Source organism: Wolffia australiana, chromosome 6, assembly GCF_029677425.1.
Source record: "Wolffia australiana isolate 7733 chromosome 6, ASM2967742v1".
Taxonomy (NCBI): Eukaryota; Viridiplantae; Streptophyta; class Magnoliopsida; order Alismatales; family Araceae; genus Wolffia; species Wolffia australiana.
The window spans coordinates 2,333,387-2,356,922 of record NC_135840.1 but is presented as its reverse complement, the minus strand read 5'-3'; the positions used below and the strand labels follow the sequence as shown (position 1 = coordinate 2,356,922).

General features: G+C 41.5%; 1 protein-coding gene across 1 annotated transcript; it reads right to left on the bottom strand.

Annotated features, from left to right (window-relative positions):
• Positions 1 to 395: 395 nt before the first annotated feature.
• On the bottom strand, positions 396 to 15,267 carry LOH2 (LAG1 homolog 2). The gene is made up of 6 exons (XM_078576470.1): positions 14,734 to 15,267; positions 13,768 to 13,976; positions 3,171 to 3,326; positions 2,141 to 2,326; positions 1,138 to 1,313; positions 396 to 686 (listed from the first exon to the last, which is right to left on the bottom strand). Exons 1-6 carry the CDS (start codon positions 14,866 to 14,868, stop codon positions 667 to 669), a joined length of 882 nt encoding a protein of 293 aa, XP_078432596.1. The 5' UTR covers positions 14,869 to 15,267; the 3' UTR covers positions 396 to 666.
• Between the last annotated feature and the right edge of the window lie 8,269 nt (positions 15,268 to 23,536).

The following is a 23,536-nucleotide window of genomic DNA, read 5'->3' as shown; positions in this document are numbered from 1 at the left end:
CCTTCTCTTCTTGTTTCATTTGTCTTTTCATCTTCCTTTCTTGTTCTCCTCTTTTTCTTCTTTTCATCTTCCTTTTTTATTATTCTCCTTTTCTTCTTTTATCTTCCTTTCTTCTTTTGTTCTTTTATTAACTTTAGAATATGGTTTAGTTCCTTGCTAAAAACCTGTATCGGACTGGGACCTTCAAACCCTACATATCCGTCAATCACTTATTTAATGAACTATTCTCTTTTTTCTCATAAATAAAAATTAAAAAATTGGGTTTGTATTGTAAAATTGCACAATTCCACGAGCCATCTTACCTTAAAACGATGTGAACCAGACCAAACTTCTGACTGCACACATTCCTATATTTATTATATATGGAACTTTCAACGTGTTCTTGATCTAGGAAGTGGGCAATATCATCAATTGTTTTCTCGAATAATGATAAAGACCAATGCCGGAAAATCAGAGAATACTTGAAAAAAAAAATACAGGAACTAATTTACATGACCATCTAGACCGGATAATATCCACCACCACCAGCATCACCACCATCATCATATAATAAAGAATCTAACGCCTAAAATATAGATTTTTGATTGCGCAGATCACCTGGTCGTATACCAGAGACTAATCGCGGCTCCTGTCTAGATACTAGAACTGGGCTCCAACGCCATCGAATCACTCTTCGTCTTCGGAATCTGGGCCAATGGAGGACCAAACAGTCAGCGCGGAGAAGACAGAAGAACAGATAAATCCAAGAAAGGTTCTATGATTATCCAATAGATCACTTCTCTCTAATAGTCAAACCCACCGAGATCAACAATTCAGCTTATTTGGCTACTGCACAATAATCTTTTTACTAGCATGAGCCGTTCATCAGATGTATGTAGCATTGAACTTTCTTTCCCAGGTATAAAAATATAAATAAATATGAAGATGAGCGCCTATTTTCTAAAAAAAATGAACATGAAAACGGCCATAATGAACAGGTAGAACGAGAGAGATGAATGTCCTCTTTTTTTAATAACATGAACAGAGTTAGAGAGGGAAATAACAATAATAGAGGTCATGTTCTTAGTTTAGAATCAGGGATGAATGTTTGCCTTAATCTAAAAAGGACAAGAGGTGTTTGACGATCCAGTCACTTACCAGATCGGACGTCTTCTCCAACCTTGCCCCGGTTCTTCAGTTGCCTTATTATCATCGAGTTTATGAGGACCCACCAGTATATATGAAATACGAGAAGCGTGATGAGCATAGTGTTGAACGTATAATAGATGAATTTGAAGTCTTCCGATTTTGACAAATCCTTCAGGGAGTAGTAGCTGAGAAAAAAAAAGAACCCACAGGGAAAGAATTGAGACGAAGGATGTTATTTTCCACAGAGATCGTCAGGCAGGGTAAATAAGGAAATAAGAAAGAGAAAAGGGTTCTACAGAAAAATACCTAATTTTAAGTAAATGGAATGACAGGGAAGGGTGACAAATTTGAGGAAATGGGGTGGAGAAAAGTTGTAAAGAACTAAAAGCGTTCAGTCCAGAAAAAAAGACTATCCTGGGCAGGACAAAATTTCGAGAAAATTTTTTTTTTCTTTGTCGGGTGACCACCTTAAATCACTTATTCAAAAAAAAAATTCCGAAAAAAATGGAAAATAGAAATTCTAGGAAAAGAATCGAATACTCTTTTCACGGATATGCCATAGAAAATTGGAACTTCTTAGGCACTAAATTCAATCTACCGGAAAAAGCATCTAATCTGATCTATGTGACGATAATGCGGACTATTCTTTCTCCCCGTTTTCTATGGATTTTTACAAGCCTCTAGACTCTTCTTGCATTCTAATTCAGTTCATTTCATTTAGAATTTCAATTTGATTTTTTTTGTGTATAATCGGATAATTTACATTTTTCGGCTCAAAAGTTATCTTAAAAAGAACCATTTGATGATAATTTATCTACTGAAAAAGGATGTAATTTTTTCAAGAAAATGGAGAAGATTGCCTGAGGTCGGTGAACAACCCGTGAAAAAAATTGACTCAAAAAAATTCAGATAACTCATTGTTGTTCTTCCAGCAACGGGCTTCAGATAGAGAAATGACTGACCCCAACACGGAAAGGAAAGAAAAATGTACAGAAAATGGAATCTCACAAACCTGGAGGACCTTATAATCCAGAAAGGGAAGAATATGAGCCTCAAAAGGACCCACGAGAGCGCAAAAAGGCCAAAGCAGACGCTGGCCCCAATCTCTCTCTCTGAATACTTAAAGAGTTTGGCCGCTTCAAGAAAGACATCGCTTGTGTCATGCAGGGCTAGAACAATGCACCCAATCCTGAAGAATCTGTACGATTTTCGAAAACACTATCAGAAACTTTGGAGGCAAATAAAAATCAAAAGAAAAAATTTCATGGACGCCAAAAAATCTGGTAGTCTGTAGTACTAGCTCCAAAAAGTCTGCTAATGGACATTACTTGGATGAATTATCTTTGATGGATTAGTGGTAATCGAAGAAGGGATATTGACAAGATAGCTGCATAGTAACAAAGAATAGTTAACCTTAGGTGAATCTCAATAATATGAGATATGATTTATATTAAGGGGTATCTTATCTAAGGTTCATTTTTATGGAGAACATGCACGAGAGAACAATGACGATTCATGATTGCCCTTGTCATTTGTTTTGCCTGGATAATGCTTACGATGAAGAGATTGTCATCGTGCTTCATCCGCGGCGAGGTTGACAAGGAAGAGGCATCATTTAAGCAAATAAATGACCAAGACAAGATGAAGACGACAGAGGACAATTTATTTTGTATACTATTGCTTTTCCCTCTAAATGCAACTCTCTATGTCAACCCTTTCAAATGAAGAGAGGAGAATGACAACTCGTCATCATTTTCATTATTTGTACAGAGCGAGGATGACGATGACGATATTGTCATCCATATCCTAACCACGTATGGTGATGATGATGGCAATGTCATGGGTGGTGGATGATGATGATGATATCGTCATACACTTTCAATGACAATGAGATTGACATGATCGGCAAATGATGATGACGTTTACGTCAATGATGATAAAAATCTTTTGAGAAGAGATCTATAAGAAAGATAATTTTTCTGAAAAATGCCAATTACAGGTTCACACACAAAAAAGAAAGGTGCAAAGTAAAACGCCGATACCCCCTAAAGTATGAATATCCTATCAAGACGGTGGTCACTATGTGATGCGACAACATTATGAAGAAGTCTTTTCTCCGAGTCTCCCAGAGAAGAAGAGCTGCGATGCTGTAAATATAAAATCCACACTGGCACAAGTAGAAAAGCTTCACCATGAACCTAGATATCAAAAAATACAAGCACGACCAATTAGAGAAATGAAATGGAACTGTGGTCCCCGAAAGATCCACGCACAAACAAGCATTCAAAAATGAGAGATCTTTTTTTTTTCAAAACAAACATTCGTTTAAGAAATGAGAGATCTTCATTTCATTCTTCATCCAGGAAAATGGATAATTTAAAATAAAATTATAACTAAAAATAGCTGATTTTACAGTCCTGAGATGAGCATTACAGTGAGCGATTAGCATTTAACTCTACAATCGGAAACCTCACGCAAGACAGTAATTTGCTAAATAAATACTTAAAAATGGATTATTTCAGAATAGTAAGCGCTAGATCCAACAGAAAGACGTTTCACAAATACAAAAACATTCGTCTTCATCAAATTGAGTAAAAGCCTAAATAGTGTAATAAAAAATAAAAACTTGAAGAAAAGATTTCAAGTAGAATATGAAGAAAAGTTTTCATGCACCCCCCCAAGAAATTTTTATCTAATAAAAAATAAAAACTTCATTTACAACTTTTCTTGGAGGGGGGCCTCCAACAACGAAAAACGCATCCGAAACCTTGACAGGGGTATTTCTCTACTTTGTATAGGGTAATTTTCCTTTATGTTGATGTAGTCCTCTAAGGCGGGCAGGAGAGAAGATGTAGAAGCAACCAGACAATTTGGCAAAAAGGGAGACACAACGGAGTGGGGCCGATCTGACATGGGAGAAGCTCCCTGATACAGTCCTCCCCAGGACTTATCAAAGCAAACGACGCAAGGGAGTAGCCATGTCACGTGCCAGCGTGGAGTATGAGCGCCCAATGGAATGAGTACTACCAGGAGCAGAAGAGAATAAAATGGGAGCAGCCGAGGCATGTCTTGGGCAGATTTCAAAGATTTCTTCGACGGACCCTACGCATTGTCTCCACATGTACTGCACCAGAAATTACTTGAGATTCAGCAAGAGAGCTCGGTACAAGATTACTGCTCGGAGTTTGAAGCCATTATTATTCAATTACCTATGATAGCTCCTGAAATTAAGGAAAGCGTCTACCTCAGAGGGCTAAGAGCCGAAATTCGGACTGAAGTTCTATGTTATCGGCCCTACGGGCTAAGAGAGATAATGGACCTGTCTTTGCGTGCAGAATCAGACCTGGGCATTTTATATCGGGCATAGCAGACTCCTCCACCTTATGTGTCCTACACTGCACCAGTGGGAACAGGCCAACCTACTAGCTTCACGCCTACGGTGCGGGCACCTCAGAACCACTCAAGCTACACCAAGCAATCCTCTTCTCACAGGACAGGCCACTCTTCAGCAACTCAAGGACAAATTTACGCTCCATCTACAGAAAGGAGTAGCCACCGGCAAAACCTGAGGATCACAGACTCAGAGTACCAGCAAAGAAAGGATAAGGGCCTCTACTACTACTGTAACGACAGATTCACTCCTGGTCAGACGTGTCGCAAAAATTTGAACCTCATATTGGTACAAGATGGTGACAATTACCCATTGCCCACAGAAGAGCCGGATGAAGATCCTATGCAAACAGACGAAGACCCTATTACCCAAGGAGCATTATTCCTAGCCAAAGCAAATTTAAGACCAGCTTCTGGTCTATACCTTCCACTGGTTCACTTAAAATGTGGGGTAGGATCAGTGGAGTTCGAGTGATGGATTTGATCGATGGGGGCGCCCCCCATAATTTCGTCAACTCAGCCATACTTCCCCACTTAAACCTGCCGGTCTATGCAGGTCCTCAATTCGACGTTATGATGGGAGATGGGTATCTAAGTTCGTCTCAAGGGGTCTGCTTAAACGTTCCTCTTCATCTACGGAGTATGGACATTATTCAAGATTTCTTACCTCTTCACCTTGGCCGTTATCACATAATCCTGGGAGTGCAGTGGTTAAAGACGCTCGACTGGTTTTATTCCAACTACAAGTTACTCACACTATAAATTATGTGGCAAGATAGACTGTATGTACTTCAGGCTGACCCGGAGTTTAGACCTCAGGATTTGCTGGAACCTCAGTCTCCTCAAGATATCTTAAGGAGCAAATGACAATTTAGAAGGCTGCATGGTATTCCCGGATATCAGTAATCCCGACACATCCACAGTATTCCCGGAATATGTTTTGTCCTACACATTTATGCGGAATGGCATGCAAATTCTGGTCAAGTGGAAAAACTTACCAAATTTTGAGGCTACGTGGGAGGATGTCGACGTCATCAAGCGCCAGTTCCCTAGCTTTCCACTTGGGGACCAAGTGATCTTTGGGGATGGCAGGAATGATACAGTCCTCCCCAGGACTTATAAAAAAAAAACAACGTAAGGGAGTAGCCACGTCACGTGCCACCGTGGAGTATGAGCGCCCAACGGAATGAGTACTACCAGGAGCAGAAGAGAATAAAGTGGGAGCAGCAGAGGCAGAAGGAGGCATTCTATCAGGAGTTTGTTACAAGGAGTTTCTCTCGAGGAGAAGGGTTGATTCGACTCGTTCCATCGTCATTGCAAGGAGGGAGCCCATCCGGTCTCGCCTGCAGCCATCCATTCTTCTAGTTGATTCTCTCAGACTTGTTGGAGGGTTCCTGTTCCTTTTGTTATTCTCTATGGATTTCGCATCGTCTGAAGGTTATAGTTCTTATATTTCGTCCGGGTGTTCGTCGAGCCGAACTGTCTGATTCTAACGATTCTAACGATCCTAACTATCGCGGAGTATTCTATCCAGAAGAGCTATTTTGGGCCTAGCAAGGTCATTCAGCGGTAGTTATCGCTGTGGGTTCTATCACTCCTTAGAGAGTTCTAGGCGCCAATTCTGGCAGTTAGCCACTATTGTAGCTTTGCAGTCTTCATGATTCTTGTTGTATTATCCAAAGTTCTACCTCTGTCCCTCAAATCACTTCGGAATAGAGACCTGCATCATGCAATATACCACATGCACAGATCCTTTACTTAATAGCCCGAAAGCACACTCAAATCTCCAGAGGGAAAGCCACAATAAACTCAGGGATGCTATGGTTCTCATATAGATATCCTCCACAAATGTTGGTCCAGATTCATGGAAAATTACCCTTGAACCCCTCTTTGATCTGCGAGGTCAAACACACCTTTGACTCTTATAAAAAAATGCCACAAAGGTAGCAATTTCTGAACTTCTTAGCAAACAAAGTTCACTGTTTCGGGTAAATTCAATAACTCTAACATCAGTTCCTTACATCCCTATTATTTTCTAGGGCAATGGTCTATCCCCAGACGAGGAGACACAATGAATGGAAATACTAAGCACAACTATTGGGGAGGCTTCCAATGACGTTCTTGGGCCTACCACTGACGGGGGAGAGGATGACAAAAACAGATTGGCAACCAGTTATTGAAAAGGTGGAAAGGCAGTTGGAGGGATGGAAAACAAGAGTGCTATCGGGGGGTGGGGGGTTCATATTACTGTGGGCACTACTCTCAGATATACCAATATTCTACCTCTCTGTATGCAAGATGCCAGCGGGAATCCAGAAGAGACTGGAAGGCCTGATGAGAAATTTCTTTTGGAGGGGAGCTGGGTCAGAATAAAGCCGGGGAAACACACTGGTGGCATGCGACAGTGTGTGTCGGCCCGCCAAAGAAGGGGGCTTGGGGGTTCTACACCTACAACGCATGAACATGGCTCTACTCTCCAAATAGATGGAAAGGCTCATGAATCCTCATGTTAGATCATCACGGCCCAGTTAGGGCTAATTTTACTAACTTATGGGCCTGAGGCCATGTACGTGTAATAGACTAATCCTAGGGATCTAATGAAAAAACTAACCTAAAATGGATTTAAATAAAGGCCCAATAAGGGCCCATTAACGGCCCACTAAGGACCCATTAAGGGCCCAATAGTGAGGGGCCCATTTAGGGAATATATTAGGTCCATTAAGGACCTAATATATGCTGGGCCTGATTTATATCAGGCCCAGCCTCCGACAGCTATAAATATAGCTGTTGGAAGTTCTTTTTTGAAAAAGGAATCTTTTCTGCAGCTTTTTCCAACGGTCAGTTTTTGACCGTTGGACAAAAGCATTAACCTCTCTCTCTCTCTCTGAGAAAAAATTGTATAAAAGGGGCATCAGTTCAGTAATAAAGTCAGTTCATTTTGCCCCAATTTTTCTGTCTCTTCTCCACATTCTCAGAAATTCTCTCTGCAGTCCACTATCTCATCCTTTTCTTTCAATTTATTACATAGTATCAGAGTATTTCCAATCCTGAATTCAGCAGAATTCAAGAGTGCAGTGTGGTTGGAGGCTTCTCAGAGAGAGTTATCTCCCTGATCCAAGTGCTCCTTTGCAGTTTCTTCCCCTGTCTTCCGTCACGAAGCAGAACATCAATTGTGGGTGGCTTTCTCAGAGGATTTCTCCCTGAGTTAGTGCATCTTCAGCAGCTGGAATTCCCTGCTCTTAATCCAAGAGGCAGGCCCCTTCCTTTTTGGTGAGAATCTACTCTTATTTTTGGAAATTATGGGTGGCAAAACCAGAACCAGAATGGCGGCAAAAGCAGAAAAGGAAGTGGAAGAGCTTTCATCCATGGCTTCTCTGGCAGCCAAGGCTACTCCCACAGCTCCAAATGCTCAAGTTACTGCCCTCGTCACCGGCCCAGTCCAGACCAGGCTTGTTTTGCCCGATCTGGACATGAAGTACAATGGCCTTAACAGCCAAAAATGGGTGACGATCGCTGAGAGAACCCTCAAGGCGATGTACCTGGGCAGACACTTGTCTGATGAGGCGCCTGCAGAAGAAGATCCGCGCAGTGAAGTCTGGGAGTCCGAAGAGACTCTCATCACGAATTGGATGATCAAGAACATGGAGGAAGAACAGCGAGATGATTATCTCCTGATCAGCTGCGTTCGAGATCTATGGCAGGAAATTAAGAAGTCGTGTACAGAAATGCACGGCGATTTTCAAGTGTATGATCTGTGAGAACAAGAACGTACACTAAAGCAAGGGAGCTTGACGATCTCCACCTATTCTGCACGACTGAAGGCCATTTGGAGAGAGCTGGATGTCCTCTAGCCCACAGGTGATAAGAGTTCACCCTCTTACACTAGAGAAGTCAAGTTCAGAACCCTTCAGTTTCTGATGGGTCTGAATCCGGAATATGAGACTCAACGGAGTCAACTGCTGCATAGGGAACGATTCCCTACATTGGCAGAGGCAATTTCTGAGCTTCAAGGAGCAGAGAGCCGGAAGAAACTCGGCACTAAAAATGGTGAGGCCCCCACCCCTACTACAGCAGCCCATCTAGCCAAGAAGGAGCCGCAGAACACCTCTGCGCCATCTCCGGCACCCCAACATCAGAAAGCGACACCGAAGGAAGGTAATACTTCAGACCTAGTCTGTGGATATTGCAGGAAGACCGGCCACATCAAAAAGGACTGCCGGAAGCTGGCGTGGAAGGAAGAACAGATACGGAAAGGCACCTGGAATCAAGGGCAGCACAAGAAGGCCTACGTGGCTAGTGAGGGGGGGAACCTCTCTCTACTAAAAGAAATGAGGCAGGAAGCGAAATCCAGAAGATGATACAGTCTGAAGTAAGCAAGATTTTGCAGAAAATGAGCTCCACATCATTGGTACAGTCGGGTAAGCACTTTGCATTTACTACATTTAAGAATACTACGTCAATTTCGGCATCTTGGGTTTTAGATTCAGGGGCGACAGACCATATGTCACCTCTCAAGACACTGTTTCAATCCTATGAGATTGAAACAAAGGATCTTAAAGTATTTACTGCAAATGGGGGAATCTTAGAAGTAGCAGGAAGAGGGACTATCATGATTAAAGGAAAGAGATTGGAAGGAGTGTTACATGTACCAGAATTAAAGGCAAATCTTCTGTCTTTAATTCAGTTGGTAGATGATACGGGGTGGCGGTTTATTTTAGACTATGATTCATGTTTTCTCTGTCTAAAGGGCACCGGGCAGAGGATTTCGTCTGTTAGCAGGAGAGGAGGGCTTCTCTTGCTAGACGATCTAAGGGAAGATGGGGAACAGAAGGTGACCTATGCTGCCCAAAGCGAAGAACGGGTCATCCTTCTCCAAAGGAGACTAGGACATCCCTCATTTCATATCTTGAAACATTCACATCCTCAATTATTTAAAGGAATTTCGTTTGAGCACCTTAATTGCGAAAGTTGCCAATTCGCTAAACACAAACGGTCACCCTATCCAAGTACGAATCATAGGGCCCTCTCTACATTTGAATATGTCCATAGTGACATATGGGGACCTTGCTCCATATCCGGCTTGGCACATCATCGGTGGTTCATCCTATTTGTGGATGATTTTTCTAGATATACGTGGGTATATCTACTAAAATCTAAGGCTGAAGCCCCATCTGTTATTACTCTGTTCTGTGAAATGATTCACAATCAGTTTGGTAAGAAGGTTAAGAACTTCAGATCCGATAATGCTAGGGAATACTTCTGTGGAGAAGTTAATCAATACATGGAAGCAAATGGAATAATTCACCAGTCATCCTGTGTGAATACCCCTCAGCAAAATGGGCTTGCTGAGAGGAAAATTGGACATATTATGTCATCTGCCAGAGCACTTCTATTCCAGGGAAATTGCCCTAAGAATTATTGGGCTGAAGCAGTAGCAACAGCCACCCATCTGATTAATAGGACAATATCAAAAACATTGAATTTTTATGCACCTATTGACCTTTTATCTTCTGAATTTCCAAGTGTTTCTTTGAGAACTAATCTGCCAGCCAAGGTGTTTGGTTGTACAGTGTATGTCCACGTACATCATGCAGGAAAATTGGACCATAGGGCCATGAAATGTGTGTTTCTGGGATACTCCACCACTCAGAAAGGCTACAAGTGTTATCACCCAAGCTCCAGAAGGTTCTTCATTTCATCAGATGTTAAATTTACCGAGTTTCGAATGTTTCATGATGAAACAGTTAGGCCGGATCTCTATCTGGACTCCAGTGAGACAGACATTGAGGTTGGTGAGCCCAGCCGAATTCCATCACCGGAACACAGTGAACAAGAACCCGATGAAAGCACAGCTGCAAGTCCGACTGAGGAGGAATCCCATACACCAGAGGAAGTTCCAAGTGAAGAAATATCCCCTGCTATTGAGGATCATCCAAGTAACAATGGGTGGTCCATTGCCATCAGCAAAGGTGAGCGAAGGTGCACAAAAACTAAACTTTATCCAGTAAGCAATTATGTTTCGTACATTCAGATATCTCCAGAATGTAATAGAGTTGTTCAAGCATTGATGACAGTATCGGTCCCGAAGAGCGTCAAAGAAGCTATGACCTACCCCGAGTGGAAGAAAGCGATGGATGAAGAAATGGAACCACTAGAAAGGAACTGTACTTGGGAGTTGGGCCCACTCCCGGCTGGAAAAAAGGTAGTAGGCAGCAGATGGGTATTCACTATCGAACATCACTCAGATGGATCAATTGCTAGGTACAAGGCCCGATTGGTAGCTCAAGGATACACACAGTCCTATGGTATTGATTACAATGAGACATTTGCCCCGGTGGCCAAACTAAATACGGTAAGAGTTTTGATTTCCCTTGCAGCAATACTCGGATGGAAACTATACCAGTACGACGTAAAGAACGCTTTCTTACATGGAGACTTAGAGGAAGAGGTATACATGGCACCACGAGTTGGGGATGTATGCCATCTCAGAAAGTCGTTATATGGACTTAAACAGTCTCCCAGGGCCTGGTTTGGTAAGTTTTCAAAGGCCATGATCGCAGCTGGATACCTCCAAAGTGAGGGAGATCACACCCTCTTTATAAAGCATGGTGAGGAGGGAAAATTAGCAGTTTTAATAGTGTATGTAGATGACATCATTATCACGGGAAATGACCATGAAGAAGTCCAGAGGCTTGAGAAGCATCTTTCCTCATCATTTGACATCAAAGTTTTAGGGCTTTTGATATATTTTCTAGGAATTGAAGTTGCATATTCAAAATCGGGGATTTTACTCACTCAACATAAGTATATCCTGGATTTACTAAAGGAAATAGGAAAATTGGACTGCAGACCATCAGCTACTCCAGTCGATGTCAATGTGAAGTTAAAGGCAGAACAGCACGACAAAGATGCCCCAATCGACAAGTCATCATTTCAAAGACTCATTGACAGGTTGCTCTATCTGAACCACACAAGGCCAGACATAGCTTTTCCAATGAATTCCCTCAACCAGTTCATGAACGACCCACGAGAGTCACATCAAGGAGCAGCAGATCGGATTCTGTCCTACCTCAAGGGTTCTATTGGACAAGGCCTACTGTTCCGATCAAGAGGTGAGCCTAGTGTAGTTCTTGTTACTGACTCTGATTATGCAGGTTCCTTCGAGGACAGTCGATCCACATCCGGCTATTGTAGCTTCATTGGAGGTAACCTTGTTACATGGCGCAGTAAAAAGCAGAAAGAAGTTTCCCTTTCAAGTGCTGAAGCAGAGCTTCGAGCCTTAAAAAAGGGTGAAGGCATGTGGTTGAAAGGCATCTTACAAGACCTACATCTATACCAAGGCATGACTCTTTTTTCAGATAGCAAGTCGGCCATCGCCATGGCCAAGAACCCGGTTCAGCACGAACGCACCAAACACGCACGAGTGGCTAGACACTTCATCAAGCAGAGCATTGATGATGGCTTCATCATCCCACAGTACACTCCCACCTTGGAGCAGACTGCAGACATTTTCACGAAGGGGATCCCAGGACCACAGTTCCAGGCCTTGGTATCCAAGTTGGGCATGATTAACATCTATACCCAACTTGAGGGGGGGTGTTAGATCATCACGGCCCAGTTAGGACTAATTTTACTAACTTATGGGCCTGAGGCCATGTACGTGTAATAGACTAATCCTAGGGATCTAATGAAAAAACTAACCTAAAATGGATTTAAATAAAGGCCCAATAAGGGCCCATTAACGGCCCACTAAGGACCCATTAAGGGCCCAATAGTGAGGGGCCCATTTAGGGAATATATTAGGTCCATTAAGGACCTAATATATGCTGGGCCTGATTTATATCAGGCCCAGCCTCCGACAGCTATAAATATAGCTGTTGGAAGTTCTTTTTTGAAAAAGGAATCTTTTCTGCAGCTTTTTCCAACGGTCAGTTTTTGACCGTTGGACAAAAGCATTAACCTCTCTCTCTCTCTCTGAGAAAAAATTGTATAAAAGGGGCATCAGTTCAGTAATAAAGTCAGTTCATTTTGCCCCAATTTTTCTGTCTCTTCTCCACATTCTCAGAAATTCTCTCTGCAGTCCACTATCTCATCCTTTTCTTTCAATTTATTACACCTCAGGACGACCTAGTCACCCGTCTGCTGCGGGACAGTTATGGCAGGTGTCTCAGTTGGGGGGAGAAGACAAAGGTGCTCCAAGGGAAGTCACCGTCCTGGAAACAGCTCAGATGGATCTTCCCACTGGTGCAAAGATTCTTCTCAGACAGGCTAGGCAATGGGTCAGCATACAAGTTCTCAGCCAGGCAAGGCAACTGGATGCATGTTCGCCGATGGCCATCCTGAAGGAGGCTTTCCCCCGATTGTATGCACTCACACGACACAAAAGCGCCCAGGTCCAGGACTGCTGGGATGGAATGTGGAATCCGATCATACATGGGGCCCTATCAGACCAACGGGTGTCTGAATTCATGGGCATACAACAATCCTTAATCCAGCTAAGACCGCGAGAGGGGGAGCAAGACAATTGGGAATGGACAAATTGCCCTGTCTCGGTCCAAAAGGCCTAAAAGAAGATTCGGGAGGGGAGAGAGGAAGATGAATCATTAATCCAGGCATGCAGATTCATATGGCGACAAAGGGTCCTGCTGAAAGTGAGGATTTTTGGATGGCTGCTACCAAGAAGAAGGCTGATGACAAAGGCCTTCCACAAGAGACTATATCTAGATGCAACCTCACAGTGCATGATATGCTCAAATGGGGAGGAAGACTGCAACCATATTTTCTTTGAATGCTCATTTACTCGCACGGTGTGGGCAAGCCAGACATTATCAAGGGTGAGGTGGCCTCTAAACAGGCTTTCTGGGACTGAGTCCAGAACTGCAGAGGCTGAGGAACTGAAGAAGGTGGCCATGCTTTGGCAGGGTTGTGGGTCATATGGTTGCACAGAAACGAGGTGCAATTCAGGGGAAGAGCGGCTTCTACAGATGGAGCTACAGATGGAACTTTGGTCTTCGCGGTAAAATATTATAAAGAAAATCTTTCTTCCAGAAAAAACTATTACAAAGTAAACCCTTTTTAGCACACATCCAACGCACTAAGGATAGAAAACTAGTATCCACAATAACTTACCAAAATATATCATTTCATTATGTTAGGCTCGTAGAAAAACATACCCCTTCAACTATTAGGTTTTGGTGGATCAAATATATAAATAGTGAAAAAGAAGAACAGTGTGATATGATAACTCACTTAAGTTCTTGATAAGGCCAATCTTCGAAATAGTCTTTTATATTTCTGGACCACGGTTCAAGGTAAATAATGATCAGAATCCATAATTGAACCAAAACGTAGTATGTCAATTTCCACATTGACTCGGAGGACTTGGCAATTTTTGCTCGTTTACTATCCTCATCCTTCACTGAGGTAGCCTTGCCGCATAACAACCAGAAGGCTAATCTCTGTAAAAAGAAACACCAGATGAGTAAAAACGCCATTGATTCCAAAAGATTAGAGAAGTATCGTTGTAGAAACAACCAGTCTAATGGGTCTACTCCGATCTAAAAGCTCTAGAACATTTTAAAGTTAAAATAGGCAATGCGATGAACTTAAAACAGATAAAATAAATTGAATTTTCTGGGAGGTGATTGTTGAATAGGTTAGCAGTCATCCATCGAAGACTCAAATACGATTTTTTTCATGAAACTTCGAACTTCTCGGCAGCGCATTGAGGCACTGAGTTTCGTTTTTCATGTTTTACCATTATCTTTATTTAATTTTATAATTAGATTACTGATATCTACTTAGACTAACGCTCACTATGATAAAAAAAGCCTCTTCAGGAGTTCTTTCCCAGAACGAAGCAACGTTGAATTTACTTTTTGACGAAGATGATAACAGAAATTCCACATTTGACAATGACTAAAGAACGCTTTCAAAAGTTCTGATAGATGTAAAAAGATCACCATTGCAGCGGCCATTAAAAACTTCTGATTCGGCTATCACCGAATCATATTTTTCGCACCATACATTACTAGAAGCCAAGGAAAAACGCAATCCAGGAGAGACAAATCCTCAAAATAAGAATCAGTTTCAGAAATGCAAAAGAAGAGGAATCAACATCGAATCAGGAAACAAAAAAAAACAATTCTACTCCAAATCCTTCGAAAACGGCATGAAAACAACAAAATCAGGGTCAAGAAGTGTGAAACTGCGAACCTTGAAGACGAAGGTGTCGAGGAAGAACCTCAACAGAACGAATCCAAGTGCGGAGTAGAAGGCAATCATCAAATGGCGGGGCTGGGGGGGATCTGTAGCCCTATTCCACATCTGCAACCACGCCAATGGCCCCATCACAAGTCCAAATCTGCGGCAGAAAAGCGCATCAAACGCGATTGCCAGTCGAATCGTCCTTTTCTCAGATCCCGCCACGACAAATCACCCCGTCGCGAACTAAAAACCACCGCCGAGGAACGAATCAAGAACAGTATATATAGTCATCCGGCCGAGAAATCAAGAACAGTATGGCGAGAGAGAGAGAGAGAGAGAAAGCTAGACAGAGAATGTGAAGAGAGAGAAAAAGTGAGCTAGACGGAGAATATATATATAGAGAGAGAGAGAGAGAGAGCTAGCTAGACGGAGAATGTGAAAAGAGAGAGAGAGAGAGCTAGACAGAGAATGTGAAGAGAGAGAAAGAGTGAGCTAGACGGAGAATATGAAGAGAGAGAGAGAGAGAGAGAGAGAGAGAGCTAGACGGTGTATGTGAAGAGAGAGAGAAAGAGAGAGTTAGGCAGAGAATGTGAAGAGAGAAAAAGAGAGAGTTAGACAGAGAATGTGAAGAGAGAGAGAGAGAGAGTTAGACAGAGAGAATGTGAAGAGAGAGAGAGAGAGAGAGAGAGAGAAAGGAGAGAGAGAGAGAGAGAGAGAGAGAGTTAGACAGAGAATGTGAAGAGAGAGAGAGAGAGTGAGTTAGACAGAGAATGTGAAAAGAGAGAGAGAGAGAGAGAGAGAGAGAGAGAGTTAGACAGAGAATGTGAAGAGAGAGAGAGAGAGAGAGAGAGAGAGAGAGAGAGAAGAGAGAGAGAGAGAGAGAGAGAGAGAGTTAGACAGAGAATGTGAAGAGAGAGAGAGAGAGAGAGAGAGTGAGTTAGACAGAGAATGTGAAGAGAGAGAGAGAGAGAGAGTGAGTTAGACAGAGAATGTGAAAAGAGAGAGAGAGAGAGAGAGAGAGAGAGAGTTAGACGGAGAATGTGAAGAGAGAGAGAGAGAAAGAGAGAGAGTGAGTTAGACAGAGAATGTGAAGAGAGAGAAAGATAGACGGAGAATATGAAGAGAGAGAGAGAACGGCGAATGTGAAGAGAGAGTGAGCAAGACAGAGAATATGAAGAGAGAGTGAGCAAGACAGAGAATATGAAGAGAGAGAGAACGGCGAATATGAAGAGAGAGAAAGAGAGTGAGCTAGACAGAATGTGAAGAGTGAGAAAGATAGACGGAGAATATGAAGAGAGAGAGAGAGAGAGAAAAAGCTAGATAAAGAGCATGAAGAGAGAGAGAGAGAGAGAAAAAAAAACTAGACAAAGAACATGGAGAGAGAGAGAGAGCTAGACAGAGAATGTGAAGAGAGGGAAAGAGAGAGCTAGACAGAGAATGTGAAGAGAGGGAAAGAGAGAGCTAGACAGAGAATATGAAGAGAGAGAGTGAGCTAGACTGGCGCGAACTGGCCACTGAAGTTGGCAATAAGGCAAATAAGTATGATACTGTCACGCTTTGTCTTTATCGTTACGTCGTTATCTCGGGAATCGAATCGAACGGAATCGAATCGATCGATTCTTGGTCGAGCCAGCGGAACGATCTGATCGAATAAGTCGATCGATCCCTGCAAGCAGTCAAGATGAACAAGAATATCCCATTAAATAATAAAATATTTTTAACATTTTTTTGGTATATCCCAGCTTGAAAGAGATAAAAGCAAGGAGCATTCTTATTTTAAAGATTCGTCGACGATTTTTTTATTTTGTAGTCGATTGCGATTAATTGAAGTCCTGATAAATCCAAGATTGATCCAAATTATTATCAACATCTCAATTCTCTCAACCAACAGATTATGTCTCTTGCAAATCAAAATAGATAAGCTAGCAGAGAATAGTCTCGCCGTTGCGTTGTTGGTTGGAGAGATGGACAAAAAACTCATTCTCATACCGAAGTCACCAAATTTATTAAACCATGAAAACACATCCTATGTGCAGTATAAGGAACAACTCATGAGGTTTTCTAATTAGTTCATGAAGACTATGGAAAAACTCCATCCCTTCATGGAGACTAATTAGTCATGATGGGGTGTAAAGGACACCATTTCTGTTCTACTTGAATGAAGCAGGTTATTTGTTGATAATCACAAACGATGCGCAATGTTTCTAGTAATTTCATGTATGGCATGTATTTTTTTCATTCAAATGATCATAAATACAAGTTATTGAGGATTAAAATTATTTATTGCATTTTTTAATGAAGTTCTCATTTTTCTCAATTTTTATACTTTTTATGGACTTGTGTAACATTAAATTCATGTATCAAATAAAATTTCCACAACATATATATGAAATGGAATTTATTTGGATAATTTTAAGAAGGTTTTTTTACCTTTTCAGATCACCTAAAATTATTGGCTGGATGTTGTCCACTATACAATTCATAGGGAGATAAAATTAGAGGAGAGAGAAAACACTTTTCAATGTAGTTGAATACGAATGATCAACTCATAATTGTTCTGTGAAGAAATTATGGGGAACCTTACGAGGAACTTGTTCCCTTTTTGACGTGCTCTTGTGAGAGTGCTTTCACACCATTCATGTGTTCGACCTCTATATGTGTCCATGTGATAAAAGGACTATTGAATATTCTCTTCTTATTTTCCAACTCTTCTTGAAGATCTAGTTGATCTTCTCGCCATCAAGACTTAATGGAGTGAGAGGAGATTGAGAGAAAGAACAGAGGAGGGAACCCATTTTGGCTGTGGCATGGGCGGGTGCCCCTTATTTATCATAAAAGTCTTGGTGAAAAAGGTATCCCCATCAACATCCTTTTATCTTATGTGTGTCCCCTGATGGAAACTTATGTAGTCGGCAAACCTATCACACATTCCTTATCTCACTCGATGTTCATTAAAAGAATATATTTATTATGTTGCATGTGTGATGCTTATAATGAATTCCATAGTTACATAATTGAACTTAGTGAATTACGATGAGATTTTCATACCGCGGCCACTAGTATTTAAATATTTGTTCTAAATATTCATATTCAACAGATGCTCGAGAATAACATTAAAGTGTCCAGATAGAATAACACTACCTAATCTCATTTATATGACGAGTATAGCTGGTCCCGTAGCATTTTATATTGAGACACTAAAGATAGATAATGGGTGCTAATTAGTGGAAAGAGTTCAATTAATAGATCTGTACTAATTCCTGAATGGTATTACACCAAAATATCTATCAGTTTGATCCACGTCATGGTTGTGTAAGTAGTCCTTAGACCTGAAAAAACCGAAGATGTCTCGTAGGTGAATATTTGTATTTTGAATATGATCTAAAATTATCTAATCATGGGATTCTAAACAGTTTTAGTTTAGGTGCATCAAGAAATTAACGAAGATTACCGAGTGGTTAATATGGGATCGTCTACCCTCAATATAAGAGGAGACAATTTAAGGAATATGATACAATGAAGTCTGTGGCCAAGGTACTGAAATATCGTAAAAGAGTTATATGATGATTTATGAATGCATTAGTACTAACTCAAATGACTAGTTAGGGTTTGATAGTTAACCATGCCCAGGCCCTCCTATAAGTGTCAAGTAGATGGTGGACTATACATAAATGGTAATCAGCAATGGACAAGTTCCATGGGTGAGTTGATACACACTCCTTTATATCTTCTAGAGCACGATGTGTAGCTTGGCACCCCACGTGTTGGAGATTCAACATATTAATTGGGTTAAATCGATTCGATGTTAATTAATCTATATGATGATATAGTTAATTGAATTAGAAGTCCAATAACTAGACTGATACATGGGCCTAGAGGGTCATACGTAAATGGTCTTTTGGACATCGGAAGATATACTTAATGTATGGGGGTTTTATTAAAAATACCCATAGTATAAACAGGGTAAGACCTTGAATGAAACTCACCCAGGCCAGAATTTTTTAGGGGTCTTCCCCTTCTCCTGCCTTCTTTCCACAACTCCACTCCATTCTTGATGTGATCAAGATGGTGTAATGATGACGACAGAGCAAGAACAGAGTTTGTTACACGTGAAGGACGAGATTCAACAGTGAGGATATCATGTATACTTTTTGAGGCTGCACACATGAGCAGGTTCAAATGACTCGTTCGAGGATTGAACGAATTACATATGTGATCCATGCCAAGGCGATTCCTTTCTTATTTTTTTATGTCATGGGATTCCATTTTCATTCTTTTGCTGCAAATTGTTCTTTTTTTCCAGATCGAGGCCCTAGAACCCAACATGACCATCTACGACCATGCATCAACTTAGTTAATAACTTAGATGGCTAAATAAAATTTATTGGCCAACATTATTAATTGGCAATGTCAACATATAGATTAATTAATTGTGAATCAATATGAACCTCTCAATAGGCCAAGATTTTAGCCCTCGGGTGCGAAGCTACCTCACGTGCTCTAGAAGATATAAAGTAGTAATTAAGCTGTGTTGGAACATTTACCATCATGGTTATCATATACGCCTTCGTCCATTTGAGTCTCTCAAATGACTCAGGGTATGGTTACTATACATCTGGGACGCGGACGGGAAGAATTTTTCATTGTGGGATGAAAAATTTGTCCCGTCCATGGGCAAGGATGAATGTTTGGATGAAAAATCGTCCGACGGACAATCGGACGTGACGAATTTCGTCCCATCGGACGAAAAATTCGTCCGTCCGGTATAGCCGGACAGTGGACGTACGAATTGTGGATGAATTTTTATTTTAATAGTTTGTTAAAATTATATTAAAATTATTTGTTGATGTATTAGTTACTCCAAAGATACTAACAGAACATAGTGAATTTTATTTTTAAGTTAATATTTCACGTAATACTTGGATATTTCTAAACCTAACTATTTAACGTTTTTTATGTTTTACTTAGTGCTCTTAAGTACTCTTAAACCCACTTGTTTCTTTCACGTTTCTTAAGTAGTCTTATCTCCATTGTACAATGCGATGAGCAATAGAAAATTTCATATATTTCTTACGCCAACCCTTTGAGGTGTCCATTGGAGTTAAAAGGATAACACACGAAGTAAAAATTAGAGGAAATTCAGAGTATCAGTAGACGTGGGCATGTGGCGTTCATCAGTCACAACCAAGGTGAAACAGAAATAGAGAGCTTTTTTCCAGAAACTGGGACAGAGTTTTGATGTGGAGTTCATGCACCCATCCATCCAACTCGCTCAAAATCAGACGGTGTTGAGATGGCCGTCTCACAGCACATCTCGCACATGTACTCCGTTCAAACTGAAATCAAATCAAAGTCGTAAGGAAACAATGAAAGAATCGTAGAGGAAGAAGAGTAGGAAAAATTAAAAAAGGGGGAGAAATGGAGAGGACAACATGTAAGGAAAAGAATAAAGCATCAGAACATGAAAGTTAAGAAATAAAATATTACCTGCCTAGATTTTCAGCCAAAAATAGCAAGAGAAGAAGACAGAGTAAAGGTGAAGATGAATAGAAGAAATAAGGGAGACAAATAAAGGAACTAATGAAAACATAACAAGAGAAGAGTTGAAAGAGGGACAAAAAAATGAGCAGAACTTCAAATTAAAAAGATGAGGAATAATGAGAAATAATATAACAAAATAACTGAAGAAAAAAATGAGAACGAAAGATAAGAAATGAAGGAAATTTAAAAAAATACAGAACTCGAGCCGAAAAAAGAGTAAGATGAGAGGCACAAGGGAGGATAAGAACCAAAGAAAATGAAACGAGAAGGGGGGAGGGAGTAGAGGAAGAGAAGGAACGAAGGAAGAGAAAGAAGAAACTTGAATAAAGGAATAGATTAATAGGAAATGAAGAAACCAAATTAAACAGGAACATAGAAGAAATAAGAATAAACACGGTCCAAATTTAACAATAAACTAAATAAATTAAAATTGAGGACATGAATAGAAAAAGGTGGAAGAGCATGACAATGTTGAAGATTAAGACCCATTGATCAATCGCTGATATTGCAATCACTGGATGCTCTACCCATCTGAAATTTTTTTCCTGTTTCATTTATTTTTCCCAAAAATTTCACACGATGCATGGGCGATGCACAACCCATATGATTTGAAGAATAATTCATGCTCCACCACGTTCAATCAACATAAATGCACAAAACTTCCAATGAGAAGGATAAGGAAAAATGAAAAGTAATGTAAGAAAATAAGAGTACAAAAAGAGAAGAAGGGAAGATACGAGAGGACGAAAATTAAAAATAATACAGGAGTGGGGCCGAAACATATTAATATGGGAGGTGAAAGGGAAGGTAAGATCAGAAGATAACGTAAACAAAAGAGGGAGAACACAAGAAGAGCAACAAGGTAAAATACTTCACCAAGTTATTTAAACTAAAATTCAAACCAACGGAGTAGAGAGAGATTCGTTGCATGCATACGGAACAGAAATATATGGGGTAGAAGCATGACTTACAGTAAATCAAGAGGGATGTAAATCGGTGGGCCACCTTCCTTTTTTGTCGCTATTACGCTGTTACGTGTAAAAGAGCGATTTAGGAAAAAAACATGCACAAGCAAAAGTTCAGAAAATGATGTAACGTATCTCACCATCAGAAGAGCTGTCATCATCGTCAACGTCATCATCAGAATCAGACGAGCACTGCTCTGCGCGACGGAACCATGCACGAAGCATCATTAGCATCTATATGCTCTCCGCATCTAGGCGTCCTCTCTGGTACGTGGTGATGCCTCCACCAACGGAAAAAAGTCACTCCACGGGTGCACTTGTCGGGCTTCCGGCAAGAAATTGGGACGCGATTTTTGTCAAGTTCGGAAAGTACCAAGTGCCGACATCCTTCCACCAGCTTAGTGGACTATCTTCCTCCTCACTGCACGGGATATTCAGATACTTGTCTAGCTCCTGCCTAGGCGTTGAACGTGGTCGCTGAGTCTTGCACGAACGGGTATATTGTCGCTTGGTGGATACAAAATGTTCCGGACACCGCCTTCCAGACGATTCGGCCTGCTCTGAATCACATCCAGTTGCATCCGTTTTACATGCGCCGTCTAAAAGACTGCCGAGATAGGATAGCACGTGGTCACGATATGATGGATGCACAACATCTATTTTGGAGAATGGATCCAAGGTCCCCGCCGTTGCCACAGTGTGATTGCCCCAAATTACCTTTGCGTACTGCATCAACTTGTTATGCATAGCATTACACACCGAGCGCAACGCATCCCTCCGCTCGACATCCAACGTTGCCCCAGCACTGTACGTAGCTTGCTCAAGTTGGGCCGTCGGGTCCGAGATCAACGACGTTACCTCAGTGATTGGCAACCTCTTTGTGGAGCACACATAGTCGGAACCTTCACACAATGGCCCTAGGATATAGAGATATTCTTCAATCAACTCCCGGTCCTCCTGACATAGGGCGTAATCTTTGGTCGATGTCGAAAGGAACCTCACGGCCATATGGTCGAGTACCTCTCTCTTGGCAAGAGCACGCTCTAACATCTTAAAAGTGGAGTTCCAACACGTTGGGCAGTCCACCTTTATCTTGATCGGGTTTGGCAGCTCATACATTTTGTAGATGTCAATCTATTTCTCCATACGTTGCGTGGACCCTTGAATAGCATTGACGATGGCTCTCACAGGTGAAACGGCTATTCCCAAGGGTGCAGATGTCATTGAACTGCATTCGTTGACCTGCGAATCCGTTGGTTCATCCTTGGCCAACGCTGCATATGTCTGAAAATCTCAGCCTCGTAGCATACTACTTTCAGGTGCGTCAAAATTACGTATGATCTTCAATCCAGACTGGACTACGAGGTTGAGAACATGTGCAATGCATGGTACGTGCCTATCCATAGTGAACTGTGGGTTTACAGTCTTCAGTTGATCTACGATTGAGGCCAACATGGTTTTGTTGTTGGATGCATTGTCCGTGGTGATGGCACAAAGCTTCGACTCTATTCCATATTCATATGCAACTTCCACTGACAATCCTCGCCAAGTTGGTGCCGCAGTGGGATCCCTTGATCTGCCGGATGGCAAGGAGTAGCTCACAGAGCTTCCAGTCGACGTCAATCCAATGGGCGGTGACACCTAGAAGGGCGAGGTTATTTCTTGACGTCCAAGCGTCCACTGTCAGAGAGACACTGTGAACATCAGCAAACATCTCTATTAATTTCCCTTGGATTTCTCTATACATGTTAGAAGTCGTTGCTTTGACCTCATCAGGACCAGGGATGTTCCCAACCACCTGTGTCCCGTAGAACCATAATCTTCGGAATGACTTTTTCTACACAAGTTGCCAAGGAAGATCGTTGTCACAGATGAATCTGACAAACTCCTCCTTCGTACGCTCCATGGTGATGCCGCGTAAGTACAGCTTGTGGGACAATAATTCATAATGGGTTATCTTCCTCTGATTCGTCTGGACGCCCTTGAGTTCATCGTGATATTTACGATGTACTTTCTCTATATGTCTCCAAAACGAATTCGTGCTCTTATCTTTATTCCGCTTGTTGATGACCTTATGAGTGGGGTTCTGCGCTTGACAAAGCGTACACTGGTACGCGTCCGGGCCAACCTCAACAAATCGATCTAAAACTTTAGACCGATTACGTCTTGCGCTTCGAGATGACACATTGTCATCCACCTATACAACGTAGCACTGTGTAGACACTGACGGCGTAGCCCTAACCGTTGATTTGGGAGTGGTAGCAGATGTGGACACCATATCTATATCACGATAGGTCGACAATATT

Bases quoted from the DNA above. Each gene is read 5' to 3' on its own strand.
- LOH2 (XM_078576470.1), bottom strand. From the start codon at position 14,868: ATGGGGCCATTGGCGTGGTTGCAGATGTGGAATAGGGCTACAGATCCC. The intron at 13,977-14,733 runs GTTCGCAGTTTC...TTCTTTTTACAG, and splicing joins TCGACACCTTCGTCTTCAAG to AGATTAGCCTTCTGGTTGTT. The intron at 2,327-3,170 runs GTATCGGCGTTT...AAAATCGTACAG, and splicing joins GGATATTCATACTTTAGGGG to ATTCTTCAGGATTGGGTGCA.